This window comes from Cucumis melo, chromosome 8 (assembly GCF_025177605.1).
Source record: "Cucumis melo cultivar AY chromosome 8, USDA_Cmelo_AY_1.0, whole genome shotgun sequence".
NCBI lineage: Eukaryota > Viridiplantae > Streptophyta > Magnoliopsida > Cucurbitales > Cucurbitaceae > Cucumis > Cucumis melo.
This window is the reverse complement of record NC_066864.1, coordinates 31,220,488-31,232,386: the sequence shown is the minus strand read 5'-3', so window position 1 is coordinate 31,232,386 and position 11,899 is coordinate 31,220,488. Positions and strand designations below refer to the sequence as shown.

Here is an 11,899-nt window from a genome sequence, read left to right as displayed (position 1 = left end):
GTAGGTTAGATAAGAGAGTTGCTTTTAATTATAGAAGTGTATTAAGCTCGTGGTGGTGTAAAAAAAAGTTATTTTTTTATGGGTAAAAAATTCAAAAATTAGATGTAGAATTTAAAAAGACAAAAACTAATCTTTTAAAAAGTCAAATGTATAAAACAAATACACATATTGTATTATATATTTTGAAAGAACAGAAAAAAAAGGCAATCATAGTGATATTGCTAATAAAAAGTCAAGAAGCCAACAAAAAGCTCCTCCCTATATCTTCCATTCCCATCTACTCCACTTTATCCTCTCTTCTTTTTCTTCTTCTTCTTCTTCTTCTTCTTCTTCTTCTTCAAAATTTCAATCTCTTTCTTATTCATTCATGGATTCTCTAGCAGCCATTCCCTGGTCAGATAGTTACACCACTGTCTCGTCCGATGACCACCTTTTCACCCTCACTAACCTTCTCCACGACGACGACAACCACGACTCCTCTCCACTCTTCCTCCTCCCCCAAGATAATGCTGACGACAATAATCGATCCATCAGGCTCCCTGTCCCCGGTGGTGCAACCTACTTTGGGCCGACAATTGAGGACATTGAGAATGCACTTTCCATTGGTACTCCTAGATCAAAAGACCTCCATTCCCACGCTCACATTTCTCATACCGGGTAAACGACATTACAAGGAGTTTGAATTAAATAAGTCTTGGTACACAGTAGATTACATTATTAATTCAAAATCTAAATTTTGGGATCTTTTTTGTTTTTTTTACTAATGACAGATTTTCCATTGTGGAAAGAGGGAGCTTGAATAAGGTTGAGCATAAGTATAGCCTTAGAATCAAGAGCTGTGGAGGGAATATGGTGGCTGATGATGGATATAAGTGGAGGAAATATGGTCAGAAGTCCATAAAAAATAGCCCCAATCCTAGGTAATTTTTCTTTACTTTTTATTCTTTTGTCTATTTATTTTCCCAGTCTAAGTAAACGCTTTTACTTGATAAAAGTAATTTATATATATATATATATATATATTTTTAATGAATCACTTTTACTTTATTGAGTTCTTGAAACTTGTAGTATAACAAATATGAAGTGAGGATGTGAAAGTAAACTTAACTAAATAAACATCTTCTTTCTTAGGGATCGAGTATAATGTCAAGGTGTTGACCTTTTAAAAGTAAAAGATGTTTCTATTATCCATTGTTGTGTGTTGAATCAAGGATTGTTAAAAGTGAATTTTAGATAAATGTTGAAACTTAAAAGGAACATTAATAAAATAATATTACCTTGCTATACTGCTTTTATAATATCTTTAATTTTTTCCTTCTTAAATTGAATTATATTGATAGAGTCCTAAAATGAGAGTGGAAGAGACGAAGACAAATAATAAAATGCCAGTAAACAAATTTCGAGTCCTAAAATTAATATATTCTTTTTCTACTTAACACACCCACTTCAATCAATAATACAACCAAATCAATGTCATTAACTTCCCAAACCACTCTCTTATCTACCATGATTTTTCTTTAATTAACCACAAAATTAACCCTCTTAATTCATTAATTAGTGCAAATTCGGCCTCTTTTTCTGGTGATCTTTATGAAGCAACTCAAAAGTATTCCCTCAAACAACCAATAATTAAATTAAGATGCCAGTTAATTTTTAAAATATCAAATATGTGAGAGGCCTATTAGATGCAAAATTGAAATGTTAAAATGAGTTGTTAGAAGAGTTTAGGGACTGAATAGATAAACTCAATGACTAATTAATTGATCGACTTTTTAACCTAAGATTAATTAATTTCTCTCCTTTTTTTTTTTTTTTGTGACAAATTTAGGAGCTACTATAGGTGTTCAAATCCAAGATGCAGTGCAAAGAAGCAAGTAGAAAGGTCGATAGAAGATCCAGACACCTTCATCATAACCTACGAAGGCCTTCACCTCCACTTTGCTTATCCATTCTTCCTAATGGGCCAAAACCCACAACCCCAATCTCCAACCAAAAAGCCCAAGACAATCGACCCAGAGCCTGAAGCCCATGAAAAACCACCTTTCCTCGACCCAATAGAATCAACCGGCACACAAGGCTTGCTGGAGGACATGGTCCCATGGTTGATTCGAAATCCATCTACCCATCACAACGCTCTATCAAATTCTTCCTCTTGCTTATCCCACCGCTCACCTCCACCCACCCCTCCATCACCCTCCACGTCTCCTTCCTTCATGACTTCCTGTTTTTGACATTTTTTGGGTAATATAAAAGATATTTTACTATAATATATATATATATATATATATATATATATATATATATATATATATATAGTTACATTATATAAATATGTATTCAATGGGTTACTGATTTGAAACCCAGTAAAACTTCTTCTTCTTGTATTTATATCTGTATTTACGTGTATTCAACTATGGTATGTAATCGGAATTCATTATTAGAGCTTTCGAAGTGGTTATTTAACCAACAAAAAACGAGCATAAAAGAATTCTTAGTTCAGACTTAATAAAAAATTTAAGAGATTCAATTTTAAAATACTACGATAATAAAAGACTAATCATTTCAAAAAAATTTAGAGTGACCTTTTCAAGATTATAATTTAAATTTGCCAAATACTAATTAATTCAATATTAAGTACTAAAGAAAAAAAGAAAAAGCAATTCCAATTTTGTAATTGGGCCCCAAGCGTCTTATGGTATATATGATGAACTTGTGGCCAATCTTCTGCCCACACGTCATCTAGGAACTAATGACAAATAGACGAAAATACCCTTCCCAAAATTAGTTTCATTTGTTAAAGTTTAGGGTAGAGATGGGAAAATAAAAATCCCAAAAACAAGGCGGTAACCAAACTTCAGGGAGAAAGCCAAGATTCCGTCTGCTGTTTTACGCAGAAACAGTTTCTCTCAAAATACGTTTTGTCACTGCCACCGCGAATTGCAACATTGAAATTTGAAGCATTTCTCGATCCTTTCGTTTCCGTGTTCTTCATTTTTTGAACAAACCATTAATCCTCTACTCGGTGATTTCATGTTACTGTTGCCAAAACGATGATCTTTTCGAGGATCGGAGCTTCTCTATCTCGCTCTGCACGTTCCAAACTACAATCTGTAATTTTCTGAACTGGGTTTTTAGTTTCTTTTGATTACGTTCAGTCTTTTTCTGTTTTCAAGTGGTAAGGATGGAAAAAAAACTCTGTTTTGTAGAATGGGCATTTTGGTTTCTGCAACGGGAGGATTCTGTCGGTAAGGGAATCTTGTTTAGAGGCTAACCCTTTAAGTAATCCATGCATTTCTCGCGTTCATGGTTGCTTAGGGCTTGCCAAGGCTTATTCATCGTCAACTGGGGTTGCAGCTGGTAAGCAGCTCGTTTCTAGAAAGTACTTGGAGAATGTCAATTATTTTCTGGCTAACCCTAGGGTTCGACGTCTGTTTTCCAGCGGATCGCCGAAGAAAAAAAGTGAGTGAAATGATCGTTCTTTTTTTTTTTTTTTTTGTTTTTTTGTTAGTTTTTTGTATAGTTTTAACTGTTCTTCACTTACTGATCGTATTTGGCATTTGATTGTCTTTATCATGTATGATCATTTAATTTAGACTATGAGAATTACTACCCTAAGGATCAGAAGGAGATTCCAAAAGCAAAAGATCAGAAGACAAATTCTAAAGGTACTGGACCTTGTAATTTAGCCTAGTGTTTTCCCTTTCCCTCTACTTGTAAATTCATGCTATCTTCTTCACTTGCGTTTTGCTGTATTTTAGGGAGAGAGAGAGTGGTATATTTATGGATTTTGAATGGGGTGATCTTACGATTTTTTAATTGTTCTTCTCTGCATGAAATCTAATAGAAAACTACAAGACGTAGTAACCAGGATTAGAGTCCGTGGGGAACCACGTTAAATTAGCTTGAAAGTTTAAAATAGGGTGGCATTTCACGTCTTTATACCTGTGTAGTTTCTACTATAATATTACCCTCTCTTTTGTTTTTAGTGTATGCTGTGGTTTTTTGATCTCTCTACCTCAATATGTCAAACTGTCTTCAAAGATTTTTCTTGTGAATGATTTCTTCTTTTGTTAGGCTCAAACTTGTCATTAGGTTTGGTAGCAGGGTATCATTTTATTTTCATTCACTAGATTCCCGATCTTATAGAAGTTTATACTTTTGAGCATTATGTTATTCAGATTTATGTGTATGTTTTTGCCACCAAGTTTTCTTCTTCTTCTTCTCACAACTTGAAGTGTGTATTATCTGACCTTTTACCATCTTTTTCATATTTGGAATTATTGTACACTTTTTCTTTTAATTATTCCTAATCACATCCTTTACTGTTATATTAAGCCATTGCTAAATAGTTTTCTGATCTTACTTAGACTTATGTTTTCTTTATGTTTCCTTTGCCAGAAGACTCTAATACTGGTCATACAGATATACAAGAGAAATTTACTAAGCAATTTCAGGATTTGATGATTTTATTTTTCGGCTGCATTTTAGCATCATTTCTTTTTGACGGTTCTAATGAACAGAAGCAGGTAACTTTCTAAGCTCTGTATTCATAACTAATGCAAACAAATATTTCTTTGGCATGTATTTTATCAGATTGCCTTACAAGTTGTTAATTGCATTGAAGAATTTTCTTGTGTCTATAATTATATCCTCTTTATTTCAACCTGCTATCATGGTTTGTTAAACATTGATCACCCTTGTTTCGGTATTTGGTATCTTTATACTACCATAGGCTGGTTTAGTGGTCAAAATGAAAAATTGTAAACCTAAATTTCTTTGAGGTTATAGTCATAGGCTCAAACAACAACGATAACCTATTTATTTTATAAATAAATTCTAGTTTTTTTGTGATATTAAATATTTCTAAAGCTTATAATGTGTATTTAAAATTTAATGTCTTGGAATGTTTTTATAAGAAAAAAAGTCTGGGAATATGACTGTGTATAACAATTTAATAATATGTAATATTACTTTCTTCCTTGGCATTAAAAAGCAATAGTCCAAATTTATTGATCTCTTACACATACCTTTTTATTGCACTATTTTCTAGCTAGAAATATAATTTGTGGCGATTAAATCAAGATGGAGAAGCTGTATTTGAATTTACATGATAGAGGGGCAAGAAGATCAGAGTTTCTCCTTTAGGCCTCTTTTATGTATAGTAATAATAAACTAAAATAGTCGACTTCATGGTACTAAATCTGACTCTGTTGATCCTTAACAAACTGACTCTGCTGTTTAACTTTACTTTCTGGGATTTTTTAAAATTCAATTCATTGCATTTTTACAGAAGTTCTAATTAAGTTACGGAATGGCCTATGACGTCAACCCATGTTTGGTTTGGCTTGGTTTTTCGTTTCCCTCTTCTTATAAATCTCCACATTGCTTGGTTTATTCTGCAGATTAGTTTCCAAGAGTTTAGAAAGGAACTTCTTGAACCTGGTTTAGTTGATCGAATTGAAATTGCTAACAGATCTGTTGCAAAAGTGTATGTAAGGAGCACTCCACGTAAGACAGTGCAAAAAGAAGATAATGTTCCTCAGGTTCATGATTATGGAAAGCCCGCTAAGGGTAATGTAAGTCGATATAAATACTCGTTCAACGTTGGAAGTGTTGAATTGTTCGAGGAGAAGTTGGAGGAGGCCCAAAAGTCTTTGGGGATCGATCCTCATGATTTTGTTCCAGTGGTTTATGTCAACCAAGTTAATTGGTTCCAGGAATTGTTGAGGTTTGCACCCACAGCTTTGCTTTTGGGAACCCTTTATTTCATGGGGAGAAGGATGCAGAGTGGATTAGGCGTTGGTGGTCCAGGTGGAAGAGGTGGGCGTGGGATATTCAACATAGGAAAGGCACAGATAACTAAAATGGATAAGAATGCTAAAAATAAGGTTAGATTCACCATTTTCTAGATTTATTTTCTTGCATTGTACCATCCATGAATGCATATGCGTTATGGTACTTTATTAATTCCTTCTAGAATCCTTTGTTCCCTTCATTTTTTTTTCTATTTTCCGGTTCATTGATTTACATGGTGAAAATTTTTGGTGATTTCGATAGCTTAATATGCCTTTACATTCGTCTTCATGATTCAGGTTTATTTTAAAGATGTAGCTGGTTGCGACGAGGCAAAGCAAGAAATTATGGAGTTTGTGCACTTTCTTAAGAATCCAAAGAAATACGAGGAGTTAGGAGCAAAAATTCCCAAAGGTGCTCTACTTGTTGGCCCCCCTGGTACTGGGAAAACACTTCTAGCAAAAGCAACTGCAGGTGAATCTGATGTGCCTTTCCTGTCCATCTCTGGATCGGATTTTATGGAAATGTTTGTGGGGGTTGGGCCATCAAGGGTTAGAAACCTATTTCAAGAAGCTCGACAACGTGCTCCAAGTATCGTATTTATTGATGAGATAGATGCGATTGGACGAGCAAGGGGCCGGGGAGGCTTTGGTGGAGGGAATGATGAGCGTGAGAGTACTCTTAATCAGTTGCTGGTAGAGATGGATGGGTTTGGAACTACTTCTGGGGTTGTTGTACTTGCTGGTACGAACAGGCCTGATATTTTGGACAAAGCTCTGTTGAGACCTGGTCGGTTTGATCGGCAGATAACAATTGATAAACCTGACATTAAAGGACGCCACCAAATTTTTCTAATTTATCTGAAGAAATTAAAGCTTGATCATGAGCCATCATACTATTCACAAAGGCTTGCTGCTCTGACTCCTGGATTTGCTGGAGCAGACATCGCTAATGTTTGCAACGAAGCTGCTTTAATTGCTGCCAGAAATGAAAGTAGAGTGATCGCTATGGAACATTTTGAGGGAGCTATAGACAGAGTTATAGGCGGTCTGGAGAAAAAGAATAAGGTATTTATCATTACCCACCACTTGAATGGACAACAGATTTTCTTCTTATTTCCTTTTCTGGAAAGAAACATCGAAATGTCTTTCTTCTGAGTAAAACATTAACCCAATCAAAGTACCATTGTCTTATGCATTTCTTTCCTGCTATCTCTTTATACCTTCTTTTCCTTTTATTTTATCATCCATTTTGCCCCTCCCATTATTATTGGCTGTATAATCTAAGATTTAATTTTGCTGTACTCATCCTTGGAGGGAAAACATAAAGCTTACAAATTGCTTTGAGAAGTTCAAATAAGTCTGTCCTTGAACGCTTTAAAACTGGGAATCATGAAATGAAAACTTTGATTTGTTATGCATTTCCAATCAATCTGTTAAATTTGTGCTGGTAGTAGATTGGCTTGTCGTAGAGGACTTTTTCAGTCAGCATTGCGCTGCTATAAAGCCATATTTGCTTAGAAACAATGAATCTTAGTTTTAATTAGTCTCATTCATGCCGGTAAAAAGGGAGACATAGTCTCAGTAACTAACTAAGAGGTTATGGGTTCAATCCATGGTGGCCACCTACCTAGAAATTAATTTCCTACGAGTTTTCTTGACACTCAAATGTTGTAAGGTCAAGCGGGTTGTCCCGTGAGATTAGTCGAGGTGCGTGTAAGTTGGCCCATACACTTACGGATGTAAAAAATCAAAAATAGTCTCATTCATGCTTCTACTTTAATTAGGTATGATTTCAATGGTGAGTTCCACACCGAAACTAGAAAATTAGATCATGGCAATCCCATTCGTTTGAGAGAGAGTAGGGTAACTTACTCCTGTCTAGCCATTCTGTGACCTACAAAACACATTGTGCTAGCCCCATCTAGTTGTTTTTTATCCAGCTGATCTATCAAAGTGTCGATGTTACAAGATATGATGCCTTTAAAGAGATGTCTGGATGTCTAATCTTGCAAATACACCAGGATTGTTTTGGTTTGCACTGTCATATGAGTTAAGGTGAGAAAAAGGGTTTGACATCTCTGCAATGATAAATCATAAATTGGAATGATTCAGAGGGTATATAGGGTTGAAGCATGCAGACAGTTTGATCATTTTAAACATTTTTTAAGAGGGGAAAATTCCTAATGTAACTGCTAACTATAGAATCTCCAGTTGTCTGTTTATGGTGATTGAATTGTTAATAAAAATCTATATTCTTTAAAGATTTACTGGCATTCTCGGTTGTCAAATAAAGAGGATGCAGTCTCATTGAAGCCCCGAAATGTGCTAACTGCAGTCTATGTCTCGTAATATAGGTGATAAGCAAGCTCGAACGAAGGACTGTTGCATACCATGAATCTGGTCATGCTGTTGCTGGTTGGTTTTTGGAACATGCAGAGCCCCTGCTTAAAGTAACAATTGTCCCTCGTGGTACTGCCGCTCTTGGGTTTGCTCAATATGTTCCCAATGAGAATCTTCTTATGACAAAGGAACAACTCTTTGACGTGACATGCATGACTCTTGGTGGTCGAGCTGCTGAGCAGGTAAACATCCTGATTTTCTCCTGATTACTTTCTTGCCACCTATAGAGCTTGTCTTAAAATTGTATGATCAAACAGTGAAAGTGTTTATCTTGCATTATCTCTTATTATGAAGCTTTCAAATTATATGTCTTTGCCTGCATGTTTTACCCTCGTGCTAGGACCTCAAAGCTTAAACAATACGTTTGCACAATGTTTGCTATTTGCCATTATTGTGCTTATTTCCTGCTTATGAACAAACCATCAATTTTCCAAGAATGTTGATTGTTTGTCTTGTGCTTACTCAAATGTGAGTTTTGCTTTGCAGCACCAACACAGCCACTTCCTTCCCGTGAACTCTCTTCTCCTTTTAACTGTTGATTCTTTTCTGACGTGCAAGTGATAGACCTGACTTTCTCTCTGCTCGCAGGTTCTGTTGGGGAAAATATCAACTGGAGCTCAGAATGATCTGGAGAAAGTGACCAAGATGACTTACGCTCAAGTGGCTGTTTATGGTTTCAGTGAAAAGGTAGGTCTTCTTTCTTTCCCCCAAAGGGACGAGATGTTTGAGATGTCCAAGCCCTACAGCAGCAAGACTGGTGCAATTATAGACAGTGAAGTTAGAGAGTGGGTGACTAAGGCTTATCAACGCACAGTTCAGTTGATAGAGGAGCACAAAGAGCATGTAGCTCAAATTGCCGAGCTATTGCTTGAAAAGGAGGTTTTACATCAAGATGACTTGGTCCGCGTATTGGGGGAGCGGCCATTTAAGACGCTTGAGCCCACAAATTATGATAGATTCAAGGAAGGTTTCAAAGATGAAGTTGATGGAGCTAAAGAGAAAACAGAACGTGGAAATGCAGGGAACAGTTCATCACCACCCCTGGAACCAGATATAGTACCTACATTATGACAAGAGAATGTGTTGCCATGGTAGGATTTGGTTCCTAATCCAAGCATCTGTGATCCCATCACCTCAAAGATTTTTCTTCTTTTCTTTTTATCAATTCGTACATACAGAGAAAAAGAGAAAAAAACAAAAAAATGTTCTTGAACCTGAGGAGTCTCACAACTGAGGAGGTAAATCTTGAGGTCTCATCTTTGATTAGAAGTGTATTGTTTTTCTGTAGGTTGCTTTTGTTGAAATTGTGAAGCTACTATAAATGCCTATAAGTATCATCTCCGTGAGGCAAATTTGTATATGAATAACGCCACTGATAGAAGACTCATAATATTTCTACTTTATTGATATCTAAACAGAAACTACAATGTGAAATAACTAGAACAAAAGCATAGAACAAAAGCATCTGGCCTTCTCTGCTCCCCCTCTCTCAAGGTATAGCAATCCCTTGCTTTCACTAAAATCTTTGTGCCTTCTCTCCTCTCCCCAACTTCCTATTTATAATCATCTAATTGCCACATATCTAGTTATCTTTATATCCCTGGCCTATACTAATTGAGGTATCTAACACGCACTTTGTGTTTTCGCCTTCTTCCAAAAGCTCATGGCATGTTTGGAATGACCTCTTAGAAGTCCAAAGAAATGTGTTTTATGTACTTAGAAGATCATTTCAAACAAATATAAAGGTAACATGTGGTTCTGTTCATTCCATCGCTTGCAGTATGTATTGAAAAGATACAAATTATGATAAAACTAATCACTATGTAAAAAGTGTCATTGTTTACTAACTCATCATGAGGGTTAAAATTATCAGAGCTGACCTAGATTTCCTTCTTTTTATATTCGTGGAAAATGTGAGAAATAAATTAATTATGATGTGGGAATTGGAAAAGTCATTTTGGACAAAATTTCGTTGGCCTTTTAACATTTCAAAATGTAAAAAGCTTCTCAATAATTCTACACTCTGTTGAAAAACAAGCTGAATTTGTGTAGTTGGTTTTAGAAATTTGCTTAAGTTTCTTACCTAGTGGTCAATATGTTGGTTAAATTTTGATCTCATAACAATGTGTTAGAATTCCAACTTTGATCTCGTAACAATGTGTTAGGATTACACCTAACAATCATTATTCCAAAAAGAAAAGATGAACTCAAGAATACTTAAAAGAACATTCAAATATAGTATATATACTAGAAGATCCTAAGAGCAAGTAACAAGTAACAAGTAACCCTAGCTTTTTTGAGAAGGCTAGACTCTCTCAAGGATTCCTTATAAGGAAAATTTTCTATAAAATCTTCGTACCTCTTCCCAATCCCTCTTGTACTATTTATAACAAAAAGACTTAACCAACTTCTAACTATTTACTAATATGCCTCCTCTAACAACCATTTTCATTTTCTACTGCACTATTTTCCCATCTAGGGTCCTTACACAATGTTCTTAATTAGAATATGTATATAAGCATCACTTTCTCTCTCGCTTTTCTTCTTCTATTCTCCCTTCATCTCCAACATCGTCGCTTGTTGGATGTTGCTAGCTACCATCTGAATCCTTGACGTTACTTTGTCAGTGTTACAACATATTGCTTGTTATTTTTCAAATTACTAGGTTTGTTCAATTGAGAACAAACAAACTAGATTAGGAATATCTGACTTTTAGAGGACGACAAGGACAACAAAATCTTTAAGAGAACAGGGAGAATCAATGGGAAGCTGAATGGAGAAAGGAAATCTCTAGCATCACATTAGTAAAATTGTCACTATCTTCAAAGTTTAATTAATTGCCACGTTAATGTTCTGTCATGTCAAGTGATGATTAAAAAAGATCATACAAAACTTAGAACCACATATCTAATTTTAGATTAAAATATATGTTTAGAAATCTTAGAAATAAAAAATAACATGAAACTCAAGCTACAAGAACCAAAATCGTAATACTATAAACACTCGATTGGAAGAAGTAGTTCACTCATTTATAGACCTTGAATTATGTTTATCTTAATGAAAGGAAATTAAACGTGACTCTTTTGAAATCAACAAACCTAATCACCTAATAAATATATAGACGCAACCTCTAAATTTCAAAATTAGGTGATTTAATCATTGAGCTAAACATCTCCAAAAAATAATGGCTTTAGCCTTAGTGTCAATGACTTTTCACTTTTTTCGAACTCATCTTAACAATTATATGAAAAAGGTAACACGCCTTTGTTTAATATCGTTTTTACCTCAATAATTATAAGAGCAGAGAATCGAACCTCTATCCTCCATCCTTAAAAAAAAAGAAGATTATATCAATTATCGAGCTAAACTTGTTTTGACACGTAATAAATTACAAGAAAAATTAAGAATGGAATGAGTTAAAGTACTCTAAATCATCTTCTAACATGAACATTTTTGTATAGCCTAAGGATCGACTATTTCCCACCATTATTGCTTTCATTTTTGTGCTTTCCAGCAGGCTATCATTTTTGTGCTTTCTACTTTTCTTTTAAAAGTAAGAGAATACAATTTAGTTTAATATTTTTCAAAGTTGCTCTTTAATATGAAAAAACGTTTTCTTAGATAGTACTTTCTCTATCGTTTCTTTTTAGGAGAAAGTTTGATTTTAATTGTTTCTTTCAATTTCCCTAAACAAAATAATTACT

The 11,899-nt window shown here is 34.8% G+C and overlaps 2 protein-coding genes across 3 annotated transcripts; both read left to right on the top strand.

The window, feature by feature from the left end:
- The first annotated feature begins 272 nt into the window (after positions 1-272).
- LOC103490372 (probable WRKY transcription factor 49) lies at positions 273-2,474 on the top strand. Its single transcript, XM_008449866.3, has 3 exons — positions 273-657; positions 771-920; positions 1,829-2,474. The coding sequence occupies exons 1-3, from the start codon at positions 368-370 to the stop codon at positions 2,229-2,231; spliced, it is 843 nt and encodes a 280-aa protein (XP_008448088.2). The 5' UTR covers positions 273-367; the 3' UTR covers positions 2,232-2,474.
- Positions 2,475-2,852: 378 nt separating this feature from the next.
- On the top strand, positions 2,853-9,604 carry LOC103490352 (ATP-dependent zinc metalloprotease FTSH 10, mitochondrial-like). 2 transcript variants are annotated; one of them, XM_008449857.2, is made up of 8 exons: positions 2,853-3,110; positions 3,207-3,459; positions 3,594-3,665; positions 4,402-4,526; positions 5,403-5,888; positions 6,093-6,860; positions 8,150-8,377; positions 8,784-9,604. In XM_008449857.2, the coding sequence occupies exons 1-8, from the start codon at positions 3,051-3,053 to the stop codon at positions 9,264-9,266; spliced, it is 2,475 nt and encodes an 824-aa protein (XP_008448079.2). In that variant the 5' UTR covers positions 2,853-3,050; the 3' UTR covers positions 9,267-9,604. The 2 variants fall into 2 exon arrangements, with proteins under 2 accessions (XP_008448079.2, XP_008448063.2); XM_008449841.2 differs by having other exon boundaries at positions 4,399-4,526.
- The last annotated feature ends 2,295 nt before the right edge of the window (positions 9,605-11,899 follow it).

Excerpts from the sequence above, each read along its gene's own strand:
- LOC103490352 (XM_008449841.2), top strand. The coding sequence starts at position 3,051 with ATGATCTTTTCGAGGATCGGAGCTTCTCTATCTCGCTCTGCACGTTCC. Across the intron at positions 3,111-3,206 it reads CACGTTCCAAACTACAATCT|AATGGGCATTTTGGTTTCTG; the intron begins GTAATTTTCTGA and ends TCTGTTTTGTAG. Across the intron at positions 8,378-8,783 it reads GTGGTCGAGCTGCTGAGCAG|GTTCTGTTGGGGAAAATATC; the intron begins GTAAACATCCTG and ends CTCTGCTCGCAG.
- LOC103490372 (XM_008449866.3), top strand. The coding sequence starts at position 368 with ATGGATTCTCTAGCAGCCATTCCCTGGTCAGATAGTTACACCACTGTC. Across the intron at positions 658-770 it reads GCTCACATTTCTCATACCGG|ATTTTCCATTGTGGAAAGAG; the intron begins GTAAACGACATT and ends TACTAATGACAG. Across the intron at positions 921-1,828 it reads AAAAATAGCCCCAATCCTAG|GAGCTACTATAGGTGTTCAA; the intron begins GTAATTTTTCTT and ends TGACAAATTTAG.